The sequence below is a fragment of the Fringilla coelebs genome (assembly GCF_963513975.1).
Source record: "Fringilla coelebs genome assembly, chromosome: 6".
NCBI classification, from domain to species: Eukaryota; Metazoa; Chordata; class Aves; order Passeriformes; family Fringillidae; genus Fringilla; species Fringilla coelebs.
This window is the reverse complement of record NC_140034.1, coordinates 22,418,512-22,441,486: the sequence shown is the minus strand read 5'-3', so window position 1 is coordinate 22,441,486 and position 22,975 is coordinate 22,418,512. Positions and strand designations below refer to the sequence as shown.

At 43.8% G+C, this 22,975-nt stretch overlaps 2 protein-coding genes across 4 annotated transcripts in view; one reads left to right on the top strand and one right to left on the bottom strand.

Annotated features, from left to right (window-relative positions):
• Window positions 1-22,649, bottom strand: part of ANGEL1 (angel homolog 1) — a 35,485-nt gene extending 12,836 nt beyond the window's left edge. The window contains exons 1-2 of one of the 3 annotated variants that reach the window (XM_084207049.1): window positions 22,533-22,649; window positions 20,571-20,700 (exon numbers count right to left, since the gene is read on the bottom strand). Coding sequence is in view for 1 of the 3 variants with exons in the window: in XM_084207048.1 (XP_084063174.1) it covers window positions 607-670 (64 nt within the window). In the remaining 2 variants the exon portion in view is untranslated. Of the gene's footprint in view, window positions 1-606; window positions 678-20,570; window positions 20,701-21,611; window positions 21,712-22,532 lie in introns of those variants that run through there. The other 2 variants (XM_084207050.1, XM_084207048.1) reach the window with 2 other exon arrangements.
• On the top strand, window positions 6,681-18,664 carry LRRC74A (leucine rich repeat containing 74A; the record flags this gene model as incomplete). Its single annotated transcript, XM_084208693.1, has 3 exons — window positions 6,681-6,863; window positions 9,859-9,915; window positions 18,557-18,664. 3 exons carry the CDS (start codon window positions 6,681-6,683, stop codon window positions 18,662-18,664), a joined length of 348 nt encoding a protein of 115 aa, XP_084064819.1.
• Window positions 22,650-22,975: the final 326 nt, after the last annotated feature.

Below are 22,975 nucleotides of genomic sequence, written 5' to 3'. Positions count from 1 at the left end.
CCTGTTAATACACAATAGGAGCTGAATTTGAGAGGAGTCAGCTCGCTGCTCACTATGGAAAAAGACAGTGTGCCAGTCCAGTAGTTGCTACAGGCTCAGGGACAGGTTCAGGCTGGAGGGTGACTTTACATGAGCTCAGTAATCAGGGACTGGGAAGCAGCAGCAGGATCTAGGGAAACTAAGTGAAATAGCAATACACACAAAACATAAGTCCATCCACGAAGTCACACGCAAGTCCTTGGGGATCACAGATCTCTGAGCTGCCTATCTCCAAGGATCTCCCCAAGCCTGGAGAGCAGGTTGGCGGCAGGAGCTAGAGCCCCTGCGCCAAGCGCAGTCTGCCTCTGCAGCACAACAGCTGGCAGCTGTTCCCTCCAAACACGCAGCTACCCGCGCTGCCCCGGGCCAGCAGCCCCGGCCCGGCCCGGCCCAGCAGCCCCACGCCCCACCTGCCGAGGGCCAGGGCCTTGGGAGTTCTGGGGCAGCCGCGCCGGGCCGCACCCTCCTCAGGCCAGGGCGGGGGACGGCGAGGGACATCCCCGCCCCTCCGGGCCACCCCCGGCAGCCCCCACCGCCACCGCCGCCGCCCGCCCGGGGCCGGGTTACCTCGGAGGGCCTGGAGGAACCGCACCGCCGGCAGCAGCACGTAGCAGAGCACGGTGCCGATCATGCCGCCCGGCCCGGCCTCCACCGCCCCCGGCCCGGCCCCGCCGCCGCGCCGGCCCCGCCTCAGCTACGGCCTCACGGCGCGGGCTCGCCGGCGCCCGGCGTGCCCAGGCACTCACCGCGTCGGGTCCCCGGGGCTCGCAGCCGGCTCGGGGCTGACCCTCCCCGAGCGCCGCTCCAGGGCCGCCCGCTCCCGGGAGGCCGCGGCCCGTGGTGGGACGGCCCCGGCCGGGGTGGGGCCCTGCCTGCCCCGTTGTAGGGCAGGGGCGCAGCCGGGGCCCAGGGCCTGCGGAGGGGCCCGGCAGCCGTGCTGTGCCTGAGGGAGTCAGAAGCTGTGACCCTGGGCTAAGTGAAGGTTGCTTCATGGCTCCTCCACCCTGAAATTTGTGGTTTCAAACAAATATTGTCACCCGCTGTTCTCCAGAAATACAAACAAGAAAATTTCCATAATTTTTTGTCCCCTGGGAAGGCACCATTTGCTCCAGATGTTACACAGGCTTTTCGAACAGCACTGATAATTGCTAAGGTTTTGCAAAGTACAACCTCTATGCGGCAGTGGCGATGGGGTGGGGGAGACAGCAGAGCAGGAATGTGCCCTCACTCGGTGCCACTGAGAGGTCATCAGAGGTTTGCAAAATCAGTCCTCAGCTGGCTATGAGTACTCTGTCATTTGCAAGTTGAGATCCATCACATGCCGAAACCAGGCAGTTGTATATGAAAAGTGAAGTCCTGGTTGAAGTCCAGAATTTCAATGTTTGCTTCACTCCACAATCCAATGTTTTCAACATCTGAAGGCAAACAGATGGAGCTGAGCACACTACAGCTTTTTTACACCAAATACACGTTTCTAACTTGTAATCTCAGTGGCCTTCTTCCAAACTCTGAGTACCTGCAATGAAGTCAAGATTCATATTATCTCTGCCTTTTGCACTGATGAGTGCTGCCAAACTGTCCCCTTCATGGTGATCAGCTGCCATCTCATGGGTCATAATTAAATGAAACATTGATGTGCAGAAGATCACACTGTGAAAAGCCAGTGTCCACAAAAGAGACAAAGGAATCTTCCAACTTTATTCGAGCAAAGAGATAGAGTCCACTAGACCATACTCCCATGGGGTCTCTCTCAAATTTTTGGAGGACACAACCTCCTTTTCTCCTAAACTCCTGGCTGCAGGTTGTCCTGTTCCTTTCCCCATTAGCTGAGGCACTAGGAAGGTACAGACTTCCTGAAACACCTACTACATATTGCCCTAAAGTTTAGAAGCTCAAATTATCTGGATTCTTCAAAAAATGCAGCTTAATATTCATGAAGACATTAAGGCCCATTTCTAACACATTAACACCCATTTCTCCTAAAATCCCCACAGCCATTTTTCCAGAACCTGACTGGTTCTTTCAGCTCAAGTTGTTGTTGAAGACATGAAGACCCATTTCTCCCATTAGTAATTAGCACAATGAGTGTCCACAGCCAGGATCTGAGATGATGTTATAATGTATATAAATAATAATCCTACCACTCTTTTGCAAATCCACAATGATAGAACACCGCAGACCATAGAAGCAGGGACTTGTCTCAAATCCCACAGATGTCTCTGGCAAAGCACTGGACTGTGGTCTCCCATCTCCTGTTGCAGTAACCAATCCATCATTGGTTTCTAGTCAGAGAATGTAGGGTGTCCTCCAGAGGAGGGATCTGCAACATTAGGAGCTCATGACTGGGTCATTTAAAACCAGCCTGTTCCTTGAAAGGAAAGATCTAAGAAAAGATCTTCAGACCCAACCCACATCAGAATACTCAGACTGAAATCAGAGAAGAATGTAGCTGGTGCTACAAACAAGCAAGCAACTGTAGCCAAATAGCCACAGTTGTTTGGCCTACACTAGAAAAATATGTACAAATTTTGGCAATAAAATCAAAGCTGACAATGGTCACCTGCTTCAGGATCAAGCCTTCCATTGGGTTTTGTGGTATTTTGGTTTTTATCCAAATATAACCCTTCCACAGTCTCTAATGACTGGACTATTTGAGAGGTCTATGTAGAACCTAAGGGAATAAAGCCACAAAAATTATCCTGTTCTTAGGGAAATAAAAATATTTCTAAGTGTATGAATTATTTCTGCTCAACCTTAATCAGAAAGCCTCTTCTGTTACCATTTTGGTTTTAGCACCTTAGGAAAAGTCACAAAGTCCTCGGTAAGAGAGATGTAAAATAAGCACTGAATCACTTTTGGTACCAACAGTAGTCGGTGGAATGAGTGAGTACTTGATTCAAGGCCCCATTAAGTGCTGATATGTTTACAAGCCACACCTTATTACTGAACATATTGGGAATTTGGCAGTAGGGAAGTTTGAATCTGTTCCAGACTAAAAAGGTGAATGCATTCCTATCTTCATCTCATTTAACACTATAACTGCCACAGTCTGACTTTATCATGAAATTGTACAAATTGGAACATGAATCTAAAGGCAACAAGAACACTTAGCAATGGCCTGGCGTGACTTTTTGATACATCTGGGGGAAAAGGGGGAAGGTCCACAGCCCAAACCATAGCTATTCTCAGTTAATGTGAGCCGACTGGATCCCAGAATGATGGGGTTTCTGGCACTGAATGTCACCCTTAGGAGTCAGAAGGTGCAGGTGAGGTCACATAAGGGTGATGTGGCAGCACAGGGCAACCACAGGCTCTGCAGGGCTTTCTCACAACACTGCAAACAAGACATAGGATTCCCCTGTTTATAAGCAGCATAAATCAAGAACCCAGGTCTTACATGGCACCATTCCTCCTGAAGATGTTTCAATGCCAAGCAGCTGTGCTTTTACTATGTAGGTGTGAGAAACATACAGGATCTAGAAGGTGGCTGTGAACTCTTCATTTACAGAAGAGAAAAAGCAAATGAACCTGTGACTCACTGGGGGTGACACAGAGAGTGAGTCTGAGAAGGATGCAGGTGCAGGGTTTACTTACTAGCCAACTCACTCCAGAAATTGTCAGAAATGGCCAAAGAAAAATCAGCAGCTGCTAAGAGGGACTGTGGTTGCACCAGGCTGATCACCAGCTGGGAAGGCTTCTCTCCCGAGGCCAGGCAGCAATGAGAAGAAGGGTGGCAAACAGGGATCCAGAGTACCAGTGGCCATCCAGGAACACTTGGAAAAAGCGAAATGAAGCATTAGAGGACTTGGCAGTACCAGCTTCCAGGGACACTTCACCAAGCTGCCCCTACTGCCTGTAAGAGATCTCAGAGCTCAGCATCTTTTGAGACCAGATCCTGTTTGAGCTCTTCATTGCCCAGAAGGAGAGGCAGGGCATGAGGGCAGCAGGGTTTTCTGAACCTGCTGCTCTCAGGCTCTGTTTGCACACAGCAGAGTCAGGTGCCAGGGCTACTCACAGCTCTTTGGCCTGACTTCCTAGCTTAGCATAACAGTTCCTCTCAAAGTTCTAAACCTTCTTTGGGCTGTCATTTCGTCATTACATGTTAATTTCTTATTTTCCTTTGTTGTTATGTATGCAATTGTTTCTTAATGCAGTTACTGTAAGGCATGGGGGACAACTCTTCTAGGCTTGTTTTTTCTATATTTAAATAGCACATAATGCAATTTATGCAGTGCCAAAATGATTTCTGAATCTACCTCAGAAGGCTCAATCTACACACTGTGAGACTGACTAATGTACTGGGCACATGACTTGTCTCATGACTTTTTTACATGGGATTTAAGCCTATTTTTACCCTCCCTTTTGTCTTTCTCACACTAGAGTAATGCAAGTAAACCCATCATTTGACAAATAAAATCTGGCAGAAGGAAACGGTCTTAATAAAGGAGATGCAGCTGCAGAGCTGGTTGAAGTGTGGTGATGTGGGTGCCAGCTGGCCAGTGTTTTCCCCATATAGATCTGAATGAATAGCTAAACTGCTCCACATTCCACATCAGTGCTAGGTGACACCCAGGAAGGGTACAAAATTACAGATTAATAGTCTGGAGCTCTAAAGGGAAATAGAGAGTAAGGGAAAAAGGTAGTAAAAGCAGTGACGGGGACTGAAAAGGAAGATTCAGGGTAGGAAAAAAAATGTATTATGCTATTAGCCAGAAATTATTTTGGCAAAATAATACTTCATAATTTTTTCATGCATTTAGTCCCCTTAAAAAAGATTTTTCAAAATTCTCTTTCTCCATAACTATAAAATAAACTATGAATTGTGGACAAAAGAAGCTGTATCATTTCAGTGAGTCTGCTTACACGCAGTCCCTATATATGGTGGCTTTTTCTTCTGCCATGCAGGACGAGTATACTGCAGAGCATTCCCAGAGTCTGATCACAGAGTCAGCCCCTGGGCCTGGGGAATTGTCAGTCAGCTCAAGAGAGGTAGCAGCAGCTGGTATGGTTTTGGCTTGCATGTTTGTGGGAAAATGGGATGAAGATAATAAATTGCTCTGCCTGGTGGGCTCAGAAATTGAGAAAGGGGAGAAAAGTAGCTTGTGAGGGAACAAGAACCTAATGTGGGAGAACTGTGAGTTCCCTGCACATGGCCTGAAGAACTTGAGGAGAGCTTAGCCCCAGAGTTAGCCCTTCCCCACACTGGGGCCAGCACCACATGCATGTAGTGCATAGGAAGTGCTGGGCATGACGAAGGGTTGCCAGAGTACATCCCCAGCATGTTGAAGAGGGGCTAAGGTAAGACAAATGGAAGATCTGTCACATCCAGGGAGTCACATCTCTGCTAGGCTTGCACTGACAAACTGAATCTGCTCCATGGCAGACCAGAATGAAATGTCCAAAATGAGTGAGCCTCAGGAGTCTGTCTTGCTGGCCAATGCCTCAGCAGAGAAGGCAATGCAAGCTCCTGACACTGACCGAGGAGTCGAAACTCAATGTTTTCTGACCATCTGCATTCACTAGCCTTTCCATACTGTCAGAGCTGTACCTACCAACTGGTATGTAACCAAAAAGGAGGCCAAGGACATGATCCTGCCCAAATTCCAACAGCCACATGCAATCTGGCTATTGATAAAGGTGGGGGGGGAGGGGGGGGGGGGGAATGGGAATTTCCATTTAAGAGCTCTCACTTTGACATCAAACATCTTTCTTCAACTGCTTTCTACACACCAGGGCTATTTCTTTGTTACCTGTAGTCTCCTCTAGTTGTTAACAGAGCAGCAGGAGGAGCTAGCTGAAACCAGGAGTGGGACTGCATCCCTGTTTGTGCACTCCTGATGAAACACTGTAGCACTTGTGGTCCGCACACCATGGGTTTGCCACAACCCTTCTAGTCTTTTCTGGTGGTTCTCCTCTTATTTTCTGGCTTATGAAGCCAGTCATCTGATAAAACAAGTCTTGCAATCATTTTTGTAACAGTAGGATTTATCCATGGTTTAGGAAGAGAACTTTCTAACTTGTTATAAATGGAGGAAAGTCAAAAAACATAATAACACAAGAACAAAGGCTATTTTGTTGAAGGCTACAGACTGAACTGGAAAATTACTTTGTTGAGAGAGGAGTTTGTCTTGAGGTTAGACTGCTGAATGCATATAACAGCATGGAGAAATATGACCTCCAAGTATGGGGTTTGATGAAGGAATTCCAAATGACAGGTTTTTGTGGAAATACAGCCTCCAGCTGCACTGATGTCTCACTGCAGCTGTGTCAACAACACCAAGATGAAAATGCTGGCATTCTTTCTGCTGGTTGTAAGCCAGAATGTTTTGAGCTGTCCTACCTCTGCTGGCAATATCAGCTGCATGATTAAATTAAGGGGGGAAAAAGTTTTTACCTGATGTCAAATGTTCTCAATTACACAAAAAAAATTCAGTCACATTGTAGACTGGCGGGAAGCTGCAGCAAGTCACTGGATGAAAAGCGCATAAGCAAGGAGGGTACATTTACTCCTGAAAGTCTGGGATAAAGGCATGGGGAGAACCAGGGGATGATAATGCATAAGGAGCAAAACTGTGTTGTTGCATAGTGTTAATTAATTTCATTAAGTAGTTTAATTTATTTAATAGAGATCGGGGGACACAATGCACCAGTCATCAATACACTTTTCCTCTGTAGATCCTGAGAAGGCCTTTGCTGACATTATGGGCACAGAGCCCAAATACTTGGAAGCACACAGGCTGATGGAAGTGGTGCCTGCCTCACACTTGATTCAAAATTTGGCTAAGCCTTACATAAATCTGAACCACCATGGTCTAGGACCTAAAGTGATGAGTAGCCAGTAACGGTGGAGCCAGTGTTCTCAAGAACAGTAGGAATTTTAGGCCTCTCTCAGGCCTGAAAGTCATCAATGACTACACAGTGTGGGAGTAAAAAAAACATAGGAATCCTGGGCATCCATAATGCTTCTCATCCTCTGCACATGAAAGTTTTGTGTGGCAACTGATGTCCTTTAATGGAGTTACCCCCAAAAGCAACTGATGTTCTTCCATGGGACACAAGCCCTCAGTGCTTCTAACCCCTACAGGGCCACAGATAGGGCTGGAGGGACTCCTGCATGTCTTTGTTTACCTTTCTGTCTTCCCAGTCCATCACAACCATTACACAATAAGAGTTTGAGGACAGCTGCATTTTGGTAGAAGGAGCTATATGCATAGGAGAGATATTGTGAGAGACTTCATCCCTTCAAGAACTGGTACCTGATCTGACATAGTTTGCAGTCAAAATTATTGCTCATCAAGTTCAATCTTCTGAAAGAAAACCATTTTTAACCAAACAACTGTTGTTCCCAGGCAAAAAAATTCACATTCTGAAAGTAATGATATTTTCTGCTGCAATACTTGTACAATGTACAAGCTTCTAAAAAGCAGAAGTGTGCATATAGTGGCAGTCTGGTGAATCTGGAACTGTTATCTTCATTTGCAGATGTGACAGTAATTACCATAACTAAGTCATTCCAGTCTATACTTGGTCAACAGAAAACATGTTTTGGTTAGAAAATTTCATTCTCCAATATGACATGGAGAAACTTTTCTAAATAGATTAAGGGAATAATGCTAAATGTTCAGATATGAACTGGTAGAAATGTTCCTTCAGTTTGAAACTGGGATATACAAAATGCATTTTGTTAGGCCATGGGATCTGTGTTACACTGAAAGAAAAGATTCTTGGCAAAATGCCTCTTGGCTCACTGAAGGCAGAGATCTATGTGAAACTGATGGCTCTAGGGCTTTATGTGTGTTAGGAAGGATACAGGGTTAAATACACCTATAACCTACACATTAATTACTGTCTGGCTAACATTTCTCATGTTGCTCATCTTATATTATTCCCTTGACACTAAGACAGTAAAACCAATACAGTCTTTGGACCCATCCTTCTTATACTCCCTTCTTTTCTTCCAGAACATCTCTAATAAGCACCTAAACACATCAGCACCTGAAGCCATTGCCAGTTTCCTTTGGATAATTTGTCCTACCTCAATGTTTTTCAGCTCTTGGGGATTGTATGCACACAAACACTGATGGCAGTAAAAGTGAAGTAATATGTGTTTCATTCCAGTCTCTCAACCCTGAAAATATTACTCGGACTATGGGCAAAATCAATCTCTCAGCTATGTCTCTGATGGGAACCCAGATTAACAGTGGAAATCTAGACTTAAATTATTAAATATTTGACCTGCTCAATTTCCAGCATCTCTGAAAACCAGTCCCTCAAGAGGAACTTAGTTAATTTCTGGAGCATCTCCCACATCTTTGGGTAATTCCACTCCACAGAGCAAAGTAGTAAAGTGACTAACTTCCCTATCAGGTTTGGCTGAGGTGGAGTTAATAATCCCCATAGCAGCCCTCATAGTTCTGTGAATTGTACTGGTAGCTAGAAAGGTGTTGATAAACACAGGAAAGTTTTGGCTCCCAAAGCATCAATCAGTGTCTCTCCAACAGCCCCCCTCTTCACCACTTGGCTGGTGGTGGGCAAGATCTTAGGAGGGAACATAGCTAGGACAGCTGATCCAACCTCACCAAAGGGGTATTCCATACCATATGACACCTCCTCAGCAATAAAAGCAAAGAGAAAGGCAGGAGGTAAAGGGAGGGAGGATGGGAATCTACAGCACGTTTGTTATTATAATGTTTGTCTTCTAGACCACTATGTGTATGCACCACTATATAACACCACGTGTACTAAAGCCGGACTTTCTGGGAAGTGATGGGAAGTAGAGAATAAATCTTTTATTTTCTTTTGGTTTAGTATGTGGCCTTTTGCCTAATTACACTGCCTTTATCTTTATTCAAAATGGCTTTTTCTATCTTGTTTTCTCCCTCATTCTGCAGAGGAGGGGAGTGACAGGCTTGGTGAGCACCTGATGTACAGCCAAGGTCAACCCACCACAAATTCTTACAGCCACATACGGACTGTGATGGACTGGAGGTTTTACCTAAAAGCACATCTTTCTGCAGACCCCAGCACAGCACCAAAGGAGAGATTAGTGCATTGTTCACATACTTTTTTTCCTCACAAAACAACTTTGGAGAGGAGACTGCACCATACTTTGCTGAGGCATGAATAGTGAGTTACCTGAAATCCAAGGTCATTTGCAGCCCTCACTTGGCATGATTTCACTTGGCAATGCCCTCATGATTTCCTGGCATAATTCCGCTAAGTGCTTAGTTCAGAAATAAGGGAGGCTGAGAGGATACAGTGCAGGATGAACTGCATCAACATTTTTTCAGAACAGCTGAAAAACAAACCTTCAGAACCTTCAGTTGTGTAAGAGAACACAACTTCATAAAAGTTTGCAATTCTCCAGTAAATATACTGGAGATTCTTGACTTCTCTGGACAGTTCCTGTCTCAAAGCCCCTTAATCATTTGGTACCTTCAGAAGCTGCCCTGAAGCAAGACCTTGATCTCATAGCAGAAAGAGCTTTTGGTCTAGGGACAATGGTGGGAGTGAAACAGGGACAGGAACAGAATTGCAGGATGTGTTGCTGACCAGACATGAGCTGTATGAGAGAAGCACAACACAAAGTCCAATTGATTTTGATGTTTTGGGAGGATAATCACTGTGATGTTATATGCCCATCTGGGGACACGCAGTGCCACAATTTCTGTGCTGCTGATGTCCCGTGTGCTGAAGATTTCAATGCATCTGATATCCCTCTCTTTCATCCTCATGTTGTTGCCTTGTTATGGCATCTGACTGCAGCTGGCTGGAAGATCACATTACCTCTGCAGACTTGTCTCTCTATAGGGCAGTTAGCAAGTGAAGGAGCTGAACCTCAGCCACAAGGAGTTCTCTGAGAAAGGAGGACAGCTTCTGGAATAGATACTTCGTAACTTATTATTCCTGTAAAGCCAGGATGTCATGGTTCAGGAACAGCACTAAAAATGTTCTGGTTTAAAATACAGCGTGCAAATTAAATGCTTTCACCTGCTCCTTTCCAATAATGGAGAAAAAACTGGTAGAGATTATAAGATATAATCATAATTTACTGAAAAATAGTACTAACCACAACAACATTAATAAAAGAGTATACAAAAGAGAGAGTGTTTTACCTATCACATAAAGAGAGAGACTTTGCAAAGACAGTACCAAGCAGACCTAACTTTCCAGTTAACCAGCCTGAAAAACAACAGAAAACTAGGGACAAAACAAAACCTCGTGGGACCAGACAGGGTTCTGAAACAGGCTGGGGACCCTTTTCCTGGGCCTGACCTTGTGGGAGCAGGACTGGAATGCCTGGCAGTTCCAGCTGCATCTTGGGTTCCAGCTGTGGCTCCAGCTGCGGTCATTGTGGCTGCAGCCTGGAGTCCACATGGTTCAGCTGGACTCCACTCCACATGGCCACTGCTGTCTCCCTTTTTTCTTTTTTTTGTTCTTTTCTCAGAACAGCATCTCGGATTCACTGACCCTAACCTACAGAACCAAACCAGAAAGGCCACAGCTCAGAGAAAGGAGAAAGGGACTGCTGGTGGCAGAGAGGGGCTAGCTCCACCAGGCTGACCCCAAAACATGCACACCCCTGAGCCCAAGCCCAGCAAAAGATGATGACTCTTCCAGCCCCAGCTTCCTGTTGCTAAACCCATGCCCCTGCCATGATGTGGGTGGTATGGAATTAAACACTGCCAGAAACTCTACCACATTTCTCTATGATCATGACAAAACCACAATCTCTCCAGTGAGAGAGAAAAAAGGCAGAGAGTACAGTTTGAGAGAGGAAGAAAATGAACAGTAACAGCAACAATATTAATAACAAAATTATACAAAAAGAGGATGATTTACATGCAAAAAATGCTCACAAAATGACTTGATGCCGTGTGACCCCAAAACAGGGAACAATGAATTCTCTGCACCCCTGCTTTCCCTAGTCTGCAAGTCATGCCCACCTTCCTCTTGGAGGTAAGAGTCCTGTACTTCGAACCCTGGCAGTGACATGAGGTAATGACAATAACAACCTAGACATGTCCATGTGGGTCCAAGCTCTGCCCCTTCATGGCTACTGCAAAAAAAATTAACTCTATCCTGGCCAAAAACCAGGACACAGGAGTACAGGCACTGGGGAGCTGGATGGTGTCAGCACAGTGAACATGCATTTCCTTCTCTAGCAAGAGTGCCCCATGACCTGGTGGGTAGTACAAAAAACAGGGCATCCAGATCCAGAGCTTTCTGGCTGGCTCCCAGGCTCACCCTCATCCCCACAGGTGACTCTAGCAACTCTGAGTCGTGTATGGGAACACACATGCAGCATGAGAAACCACAGTAACGGAGCAGTCTGTCAGAGAGGAAGGAGCTGAAAGAGAAGTCCCTCAGGGCATATAAAGCTGAAAATTACTAAAATCCCAGGGGATTGGAGCCATTGTTTGTTTTGATTGCAAAGTTCAGGAGCTACTTCAGTTTTTCATAAGTAGCCCAAACATAATGGTTTTAGCCATTGCACAGTAAGCAGCAAGAGACACAGACTAGAAAGGAATAAAATAAAGCTGCCTAATCTGTCTGTTCAGACAAAGTGAAAACCCAAGTGTGCTAGTAGTCCTTCAGAGGAAAAGAAAACAAAACAATTAGTATTTCAGTAATGTCAGGTGCTGTTACTACACTGTGAAAGACTTGCTTGAATATCTGAATGCCCTTCTCCCTCAGTATGTTCCACACACCTGTTACCATGACGGCCACAAGCATGTGGTGTGAGCATCCAGTGTTCCTTGAACATCTCAATAATGCAATGCCTTCCATGTCATTAATGCCTTCCTCCTCCTGGTTCAGTATTTCTACTGATATGTTATCTCTTTCTAATAAAAGTCCGTATCTTTAAAGTATGGTACAATTACAACTGCAGCGAAGGCAAGGCAATGTGGTCCTGCCTTGAAAAAGCCTGCAGGGAACACAGAGATCAGTACTGAAATTTTGACCTTCCTAGTCCAGAAAAATGCATCTCCAAAATTCAAGGTTTTACATCTCTTCTCTCCTTCAGCTCACTTGAAGCAGGAGCAGTAGAGATTACTGCAGAATCTGCTTCTGTTTTGTTTCTAAAAGGAATATTTTTAAGTCAGCTAAATTCACCATCTGCCTCCATCCAATCTTCCATACATGGAAAATTTGCATGAGAAATTCTCCCTGAGAATGTGAAGCAAGTGTTGGCAGCAAGTCCTATCCCTCCCAGTGTCACAGCAGACACAAATGAATTCACACATACCCTGCTCTAAGTAGAACTTACACCTTGAGGTGTGTGATGCATGTGAATTGGCATTGGAACTCGTACAGCTGGGCACAGCCATCATGTGAAGCTGAATTCCTCTCCTCTGCTAATCAAACATAAGTAGAGTAAGTCTTGATATTTTGGATGTGGCAAGGAGAATCTGGCCATTTTTCACAAAAACCAGGCAGTGTCTATTAATAATAGAAATCCTCCCTCTCTCTACCTTTCTCCTTCACAATGTAAATGATTTGCTAAGAATTTATTCAAGCACAGGATAAACTGTCTTTGCTACAGCAGGGCAATGCCACAGCACTACCTAAAATAGAGGAGTATTACCAAGCCCTGGCAAAAGAAAGCCAAAACTGTCTTCTAGTAAGACGGGTCAATAATCCCTGAAAAGGCAAAACTGAATAACCAGCTAAGATTCCTCCAGAGGTGTGATTTGAGAGCTAACACACCTTCTCAATCCAAGATCAGACTCTAGGAATTCAGCTCAGAAAAGCCAGCTTGCTTACAGAATTCTTACAAGCTGCATTCTCACCTAGATCTAGCATCACCATCCTGAGAGCCCACAAATGACACTATGGTGGCTGAGAGGTATCTTTAAAGATGTTAATGTAGGTCTGTCTCTGGACACTGCTGTCTTTGTAAATCACTGCAACCACACCAGTCCTTGGGCCTGCTGTTTCAGATTATGTAAATAAACGTGTCTGTGTGCCTTGCTCTTAACCTGGTTTGAGGTAAAGTCACTAGCTCACCCAGAGGCATTCCTCTCTCTCTGTAGCCATTCAGATTGTCTTAGGAGCTGATAGCACAAAGGACCTAAACAAGAACATGCCTTCTGCTGGCCAACATTAACAAAGAAACTTTTCTTTCTAATTGTGGGAATACGACTGCACATGAGGTCCAAGGTGAGGGAGAGATGATGTTCATGCACTGAGAAAGGCACACAGCAGTGCCAACCCTGTAATGCCAGATAGCCAGACCTCATAGCAGGCAAACAACCAGCATGAGCTCTGATCTGCTGTGCTGCCAAGAGGAGCCAAGCAAATGGGAAATGTCCCGAGGGGCACAATCCCATCCAGAGGGGCCCTACTAGCAAGTACCCATTCAAAGGCAGCCCATTGCCTCAGCTTTCCCCCCGCACATGACTGAATATGATGCACATCACATCCTTCTGCATGACAGATGGATGGATATATGGACCTGATATACGGAATTTCACACTAGGAGACAGAGAGAAACTAAGAAGGCAACTCCCCTTGACTTGGAAGCTTGCAGACTTTTGTGAGACAGAGACAAGATATGATAACAGACAAACCCATTCAAAGGGACCACAGTCTTTCCATGTGCCTGCTGAAGAATGGGAAGAAAGGGTCATCCTTGAGGTTACAGCATGCCTTCTGCTAGACATGACATCTTCATTCTCACCATGTCTGCATCTATGTTTCGTCTTTTACAGATGGCCGATAATCCCCTGACCACAGAAGATGCCACTGCACTAGTCTCAACCATTAGAAAGAACAGATCTCCCTCCAAATTCAAGGGTCCAGGACGAAACACTATGCATTTTTTAGGAAGTGAGTGGATCACAGAACTGCCTGTTTCCAGGAGCCATGCAGAATCTGGTTTTGGTCTAGCTCTGGAGAGGTGCTTGTAGTTTCACCACATTTCACTCACTTCCATTTTCTACAGCAGAACTAGAACAAGGAGTGAATTACCATTGGAGGACAAATTCTGTTCATCCCCTGAGCTGTCTTTCTCCAGGGCAGCCTAAGATGCTAGATACTGTGAAGTACTTTGATACTCCATCACTGTGTCTGGGGAATAGAAGATGGATGCTTCAAGGCATTGAAAGCAAAGCAGTCCTATTAAAAAAATGCAAATAAAACATTAAAAGCCTGGTAGGAAGGAGAAAGAAACCAAAGAAACCAAATCTTAATATACTCTGTAGCAAGGTAGGAGCATGACACATATTGTTGTAACTTCATGTGCTGCCTCTATTGTTTCAAAAATAGGAGACTGAGAAATGCTCCTAAGCTCCTGAGTGAGAGCAGAGGTTGTATTGCAGAACAACACAGGGTAGACACCTGGGTATATATTAGTCCAGTCCTGGCCTTCCCATCCATCCACTGGTTCTTCATGGCAGTAGTTACAGAAGGTGTCAGGGGCCTCAGGGCCTTCCATCCACGTTTGGGAGCACCGTGATTAAAGGACAGTTTTCACAAAAGTTAGATTTGGGACTTAGAACATAAATATGTTCACACTTGAAACAAGCTAAAAATAACACTGATGGGCAGTTTTGGACGCTCAGGTAATAGGTTGTACCTAAGTTATATTTACATGTGTTTCTTTGTTACTATGTAATGAAAGAAACTAAAAATAAGCACAATAAATAATATTCATCCATAGTCTTTCCTGAGAGTATCAAGTTCTTTCAGATGAGATAATATGAAAAACAGGCATCCCTCTAGGGTAAAGATTTTTTCCTGCATAAATTAAGATCAAAGAGAATTATTTTCCAAGTCTGCAAGAAATCAGGCCTCATTCTGCAAAAGAAAATTAAAACAGGCTGTATGGGTGTAAAGAACAGCATTGCAATAGACATAGTCCTGCTAGTTTTATTACTAATAACCTACACAATTAATAAAATTGGAAAGAATAATAAATTTTAGCTAAATTCTGACAAATTAAAAGAGATTATTGAAATGCATTTATTTAAAAGGAAACACTTCAGAAACTTTGAGGCAAGGAATTAATCTTCAACCTAAATCTCACTATGAATCTGCTTTCTAAGGTTAACAGTTGTTCTCTTCACCTCACCTTTGCAAAAATCTAAATTACCTGGTATTTCACAAGAGAAATAGTCAATGGCATAAATTTACAGCGATGTTTCAGTATCCTAATCAAATGCTTGTAGGTAAACATCTAATCTGTCTGACATGTCATTCCACTTGTGATGTAGGGGGATACTGTAGGGAGGGAGTCTTGCATTTCATTTCTGAGTAATTGTAAATATATAGCGCCAAAGACCTAGCATTGTCTTAAATCTTTGAGAAATCAGTAAAGGTGTTAATCCTTTACAGGAAACTTTGGGGAAGACACAAATAAAAGCCTTTTCTGCCCCTTTTCTCAGTGATGCATGCTTATCTTCACTTCTAAAGAATGAATAATTAGTGTGTCTGTAAGAGGAATTTGGAATAAGGACATCAAGAAACCTTTGCATGGATTTGATGGTACTAGCAATGGTGCAACAATAGAAAGGCATATTTTTAACAACAGTTTATTCCTTCTGACTAGATTTCTAAGCATGACTGTTCCCTAAATTCTTTTTATAAGCTATTCTTTATAGGGTTCCAACTTGCAGATACTGACAATCGAATGTTTTCAGAAATCATGAATCAAAGTAGCTGGCACATGCTCATCTTCAGCATCACAGTACACTAGAAACTACTGCTGCCTTTCAGCTGCCTGTGTGTTGTTTCTCTGGACTGGACTGACGGTGTCAAACTTGCAGAAATGGCCAAGCTGGCTCCCTCCAGGTGCTACCTGACCCCAGCACTCTTTGTTAGGCCAGACATGGTGCTTTGGCTATGCTGCTCCTGAGGCTGCACTGGCAGTTCAGCAGCTTTGCCAGGCTGATAGCCCTAGGGAGAGGCAGCAGCCTTAAAGGCAGCTTGAGCTTTCCTGCACTGCATTCCCAGGAGTAAGTCACTCTTCTGCTGTCCATAGTGCAAGGATGTCTGAATGGCTTCATCAGAGAGCCACTCCACATCCATGAAACCCTTGCTGAATGAAAGCTAATAAACCCAGCTGCACCCAGACTGGTTCAAGACTGAGTTTGAGCAGGAACAGTCAAGAGCTTATTGCACAGTAGATGATTAGCTTGTAGATGGATCTGCAGAACAGTGGGTCTTAAGTTTCCAAAAAGAAGCTGTAAGAATGCATTGTCAAACTATAAATAAACTTTAGGGGAAAATACAGTGCTTTAACCTTTCACGATAACAGAAACAAAAGCTTTCATAAATTTCCTGAGCTGCCTTGAAACTTTCAACAATTAAGTATATAACTAACATAATATATGAACAATTCCCCTGTCATCATGAGTATGAATCATAGTCATGTCTTTAAGAGCTCAATCAATGCAAAGTAAGATTTAGAGGAATAATTTACAGTGGCATCAATAATATTTGCATTGACAGGTTACTTTCTAACATTCCAAATCCCTGAATCAGAACACTGTGCTACTGCCCATTCAGTATATGTTAAAACATAGAACTTACAACTCTGAAATGCTGAGCTGTCACTACCCTGTTTGAAATTCTTAGGAAAAAACAAATGTCAGGCGTTCTTCTGCTGACTGGAACTTCTTAGAAGTACACAATGAAGCAGAGCTTTCCCAAAAGTTCTGTTCATTTGGAGACACCTGGCCCCTTCCCAGAGAGGATCATCTTTCTTGTGGGCTATAAAGCTCCATTGCTGGAGATCCTTTAAGGTCTTGGGTGATTCTGATTTTTATTTTTCAGAACTCTATGGCACATTGTGCCCATTAATTGTTCAACTTGCAGTCTGAGTCTTAACAGAATGGAGAGGAGACCTGTCTAGGACTGTCTCGGGGATGAACATGAATCACTTGAATGGCCTAAAATAAGAGGCCTTTGGTAAAGACATTTACTAATGAACACCAACCTTGCACTAAGCTAATTTCTACACAAATTAGTAGATTTTTTCTGTCTCAAACATGGAAAAAGAGAAAGATGAACACTTATTTACAGTTGGATCTCCAAGGGTTTCTTGAAAGTGAAGAGCAGAGATAGCAGAAGGCACCATCCTTAGGAGAGAATGGCTAATATATTTATGAACACAAGATAGGCTTTGTTGCTCTCTGAGTGTCCACACTGATTGCACTTTCCTTGCCCTATGTAGCACAATGAGTTGATGAATGATACTTTCAACAAGTTGCAGGATTTGGTGTGTCAAATGCATCTTGAACTAGATGTCAACTACAGTAAGGTCAAAGGCTGTATCACCAAGATCCCCAACAGCATCCAAATCCAGGGAAGTGACTCAGGCAAGCTACTGAATTGTGTCCTTAGCTCCCTGTACACAGTACACATGCTGTGGACACTTGGAGGGATAGAGGTTCAAAGGGGTAAGTTTTCTTTCAAGTGAGAAGTTCAGCCAAATTCCTTCAGAAAAATAAATGCACAAAGAGAATCACATGTTCACACATCTCAGTACACACAGACTGACTAAGCAAAGACTTTGATCTTCTGGAGAAGGTATTTCTTTGGGATCTTAGAGCACTGAGGGGGAAAAAAGGAATGTGAATAGATGCTTGCTTGCTGTGTAAAACAAATGGATTGATTTCAGGTATGATCCAAAGGAGTGTCCATCCTCATCACAAGCCCATCCCAGTAGCTGACTTTCATAAAACATTTCTCTAACAGTTGTGCTTTAGCATCAAAATTAATGTGCTTCATAAAAGTAGGATATGGCATTACAAGGACAAGGTATTTACCTTCTGAAACAGACATTGCTCAGCTTTTCAAGGTCTGCAGTTTCCATGGATAGCAGGAGATGGTGCTGTCCTCCTTTCTGGAAGCAAACGCAAGCACTTGAGGCTTGCTGAGCTAAATAACACTTTTGCACTAGCAGCTTCACTGTGTTTCTTAACTGCTGTGCAGATTTTCAGCTAATTGGGTGAGAATTAGCTGTGGATAAGGCTTCAGATGAACTTAAGCAAAGGCTCGGGCTGTTAGCTCACATCAAATAGTGCTGCTGTGCTTCACAGCTAGTGACACTTGCACTACCATGCTTTGCAGTTTTTAATAGCCATTCAGGTATTCAGGTATCCTCATTCAAACAGAAGCAGAATTCAGAGACGAGTAACTAAAGTGATCAAAGATCCGGGGGACAGAACTGTCTTGATTAGACAGCCTAGCCAAGCAGTGGCTGCTGGGATGAGGACCAAATACGCATATGCAATTATAAGGAAAAAAAGCCAGGTTTACTACTGAGTCTTGTTTCAAGGTAGGGGAAGAAGGAGATATAACTGAGAAGAATGGAATTAACCTGAACAAAAGGCTTTTGTTCTGACAAAAGTCTGACTGCACAAGGAGTTGAGAACTCATATCTCTCAGTGATGGGCTGAATAAAAGCAGGGTGTTGGAAGAATAAGAGGAGAGCTGGAGGCAGGTATCAGTGGCTGTTTCATGGTCATGCCCATGTTTTATCTCTGCTTCCAATAAAACTCTTTGAAAGACCACAACCAACAACTCTGTGAACTTCTTTGGGAATATTGATAAGGATGGAAACATAAAAATTCCTGTGGCAGCCTTCTGGAAAGCCATGATGCAAGTATGCCTCTGAAAGCATGTCCAGAATGCTCTTCTGGTAGGCTACTGCTCATGGGAAACCTCTCTGCTGCAGCACAGCCACCAGCCAGCTTTGCTGGTGACACCATCATGCTTCTGGGTCCCTTCCAACTCAGACTATTCTGTGATTGTTAAGGTTGAAAGGCAAAATTCACTCATAGCAAATGTTGAGCCTAGAATGAGACCAACAAAAATGCCATGACACCCAGTAAATAGTGTAGATAGCATCAATGATAATGGACCAACTTTAGAATATCACAGACAGCCACTGTTTGTATAGGATATACAGGATATTGATAGATTCTTATGCCTTACTGCTATGGGAAAGTGAAAAATAGACATAGAAACCCTCAGCTGTACAATGGGGTAGACAAAACCACTGTGGTGCTTGGGATCAGTAGCAATGGTCAGCCAGACATGATGTTCTTTTGCAGCAGCAGCAGCAGTAATAATAATAATAATAATAATAATAATAATAATAATAATAATAATAATAATAATAATAATGCTAAAATTGCCACCCTGCCACCATTCTGGATTTTTTCTGTCTCTATTCTTCCATGCACCAGGCCATCTGCTCACCCATTAGAAGACAGCCAGGCCCCACTCTGATATGGAGAATTTTTCTGCTTAAAATTAGCCAGGTTTCCTAGCACTTCCCCTCTTACCGACAAAGCATCCCACTGAACTGAGTCCAAATTGGTGAACTAGTGCACAATCTACACTGGAATCAGACAGCAGTTGTGAATTACAGGTGAACAACTCCTGGTTTGTCTTTCTTTCTTTAATTTAGCTTGACACCAAATAAACATAACCTTATTAATCTTAGGATGTGAAGGGATGTATGTTTTTGGCCAGTCCACTACTAATGTAAATAAAAGGTAAATGAAAAAACACCTTGTATGCTTAGAAAAGTTCTGTTGAATCAAACTACAAGTCTTATTTTCCAATTTGATAAACTTGCCATGAGAATCTAGCAGGAATCTCAGGGCTGAATGGCATTTTCATTTTCAGCTGAGAAGCATCAGCTCAACACTATCCCCTTGCAGCCAAAGTAAGATTTGCAAAGACAGCATATCTGTGCTGTCAGAACTTTTCTTCCATCCTCGGGGACTCTTGGTTTTTTTTCCTTCTCTCTGATTCCTCTTCTTAGGAGACCTACTTTTCTCTGGAAATCCACCTTCACACTACAGAACTTTTCATTCTCTTGAAAGTGCCTCTTCCTTAGTGCCTGTAGCAATCATGTCCAAGTTCTGAGAGCTGAGCATTCAGCAGCAAACTCCTAAGAGGTTTTCAGTCGCTGCAGGCTAAACTGCTTGTCATTGGATCCAAAAGTGCCCCTAGATTTTCAGTCAGTTCTGACATGTGACTCATCAGCTGAGAGCCCTGTTAATCATGCCCAAATATTCCTATCCCTCAGCACATACTAACAAGTTTAAATGTATGATGTAGTCTAGTTTTAAAGCTAGAAGGAATAGGTCAGTTTTGCTCTTAGCCTCCTAATATTTTCAAAGAGAAGCAAATTAATTTGTTGGGTCCAGTCTTTATTCCTTCACAAATAGCAGTACCATACTAAAAGCATCCATGCCCAGATGCTAGATGCACTTTAGCCTGGTTAATCGTCAGTCAGAGGTTACATAGGATTCCCAGTACTTCAGGCACAACTTACAGAACTGTGGTTAATCAGTAAGCAGATAAAACTGTTGAAACCCAATGGCCAGAAAAGACTTCATCTGATGTCCTTAACATGGCAGAGTTGATATAAGGGGGAAAATAGATATGGATATATATATACCTCTTATATAGCTTCTTGATACATTTTAGCACTGTAGCATGTGTGAAATTGTAATATTCACCCTACAGACAAGAGTCAGAAAAGTTGTGATCTTTGCTGTTCCTACCTCAGGCTGTTTCCTCAAGATCCTCTCAGCAGCTTGAGATATATGACAGAAAAGGTTCACTTTAATAGAATAATACTCATTCACTTCTTTTCAATCAGTCACTTCAAAGACCAGGAAACAGCACAGAAGCCTGTGGAAGGGGAAATGGAGGAGGAAGAAAGGGAAGAGACATAAAAATGAAGCAAGGAAGCACATCAGACAATGCAAGATTGTATGAGAACCACTGAAAGAAAGCTCAGAGTGGCTCTGGGCTTGGGAAGGCCCAACACTGGGGATCTGTGATAGTCTAAGTTATTGAATGTAAAAATGAAGCTGATATTCCATTACACAGCAGGTTCCTATAGAGTTTGGTCTTTTTCCATTAAGGAAGGATTGATCCTTTGAACCTGGTTATCAAATCTGTCTTGCTCTGTATGCTGCCAGTGATGAACTTACTTAGAAAGATGAAGGCAAAAAGTGGGAATTGGGAAATGAAAACACTCATATATTGTTATTATCTCCTTTTGAGGTAAAGCACATGGACAAACACTGAGGTAAGGGCTGTCTGTCATCCCCTGCCACCTTAGCAGATCTGACACAGAGACCTTTGCAAGCGAAAAAAATAAATTCATGAGAAACTACAGCTCATGTTGCTTAAAAAGTTATGGGTGATACAAATTTTCTTTAATGTCTCCTTGGGAAAAAATAGGTAAGAAAGATGGGAGACATAACAGATTGGCTTAGACACCATACTTTTTTTAAACCAACAATAAAAAAAATACATTTTACAGTTAAGAAGGAATTAAAGCCTTGCATATATTAATATTTATTTTAAAATAGAATCTAGAAAATGTTCATTTTACAGGAAATACATTTTTCCATGTGACCAACTGGCAACATAGACTTTACAACAAAAATCTTGATACACCGGAAAATGTTGGCCACTTTGGGAAGATCGGTGGCCTTTCAGTGGAAAGGAAAGAAGCTAGTTGCAGTTTGATAAGTCTCTCTTTCCCAATGGAATTACCATGTAGAAAAAAAATCTTTGAAATATCTTGAAACCTTTAATAGAGTTTAGGTGGCTCCAGTGCCTAATCAGAGGTCAAGATGATGGTTGGCATTGGTGGTATCTGCTCAGTAGTCACCTTCAGAAGGCTTTAGCTCATTACCCCAGCAGGTCTGTGTCCTCTGATGCCTGTGACTCTTCCAGAATTGCCTTGCAATTGCAGTCAGTGCCACCTTCACCTATGGACTATGTGGAGATTTGAGATGAAGAATCAGAGCAGCATTTGAAATGCTGTCCAGTTTGCACATATAGGGGTATAAGATTGGGGAGTTTTCTGTTCTTTTCCTAATCATTCCTGAAAAGTCATTACTGTTTCTTGACTACTGCCTAACACCGAGGTACATTTTCATAGAAGCTGTTGTGGTTAGGGTTGGCATGGACCCCAGCCAGCAATCAAGCCCCAAGCAGCATCTTGCTCACTCCCTCACTAGCGCAGTCAGGGAGAGAACTGGAAGGGTAAAAAGCTAGAAAGCTTAGGGGTCTAAATAAAGACAGTTTAATAGGGAAAACAAAAGCCACACACGTAAGCAAAGCAAAACAAGGAATAGATTCACTGCTTCCCATGGCAGGCAGGTGTTCAGCCATCTCCAGGACAGCAGGGGCTCATCACACATAATGCTGACTTGGGAAGACAAACACCATCACTCCAAACATCCCTCCCTCCCTCCTGCTTCGCCCCACTTTCTGTACTGAGCACAATGTCACACGGTGTGGAATATCGCTTTGATCAGTCGGTATGTCTGTCCCCAACCTCCTCACCAGCTTAGCAGAAAAGGCCTTGGCTCTGCGCAAGGCCTGGCCAGCAATAACAAAAACATCTCTCTATTATCAACCCTGCGTCCAGCACAAATCCAAAACACAGCCCCTTGGAAGAAAATTAACGCTATCCCATGCCTAAGGAACACCGGAGCGCTCACCAACACAGGACCCTGCAGTGGGGCTCGGGGAGGACGGGAGCGGTGGGTGCCCGTCCCGGGGCTAGCCGAGCCCTCAGCCCCCAGCAGGCCCCGGGGACGCCGCGCTGGGCGGGACGGGCCCCGGGCCGTGCAGTGCCCGCGCGGGCCGCCAGGTGTCAGCACAGCCCCGGCCGTGCCGCCCAGCACAGCGCGGCGCGGAAGCCTCGCCCGGATCCTGTTTTCATGGAATCATGGAATGGCCTGGGTCGGAAACGAGCTGAAACATCATCTACTTCCAATCCTAAATCGTTGACAGGCACATCTTCCACTAGATCACCTTGCTCAGAGCTGCATTCAGCCTGGCCTTACACCTTTCCATGGATGGGGCATGTATAACTGCTCTGGGCAACCTATTCCAGTGTCTCACCACACTCACAGCAAAAAATTTTTTACTGATTTCTAAT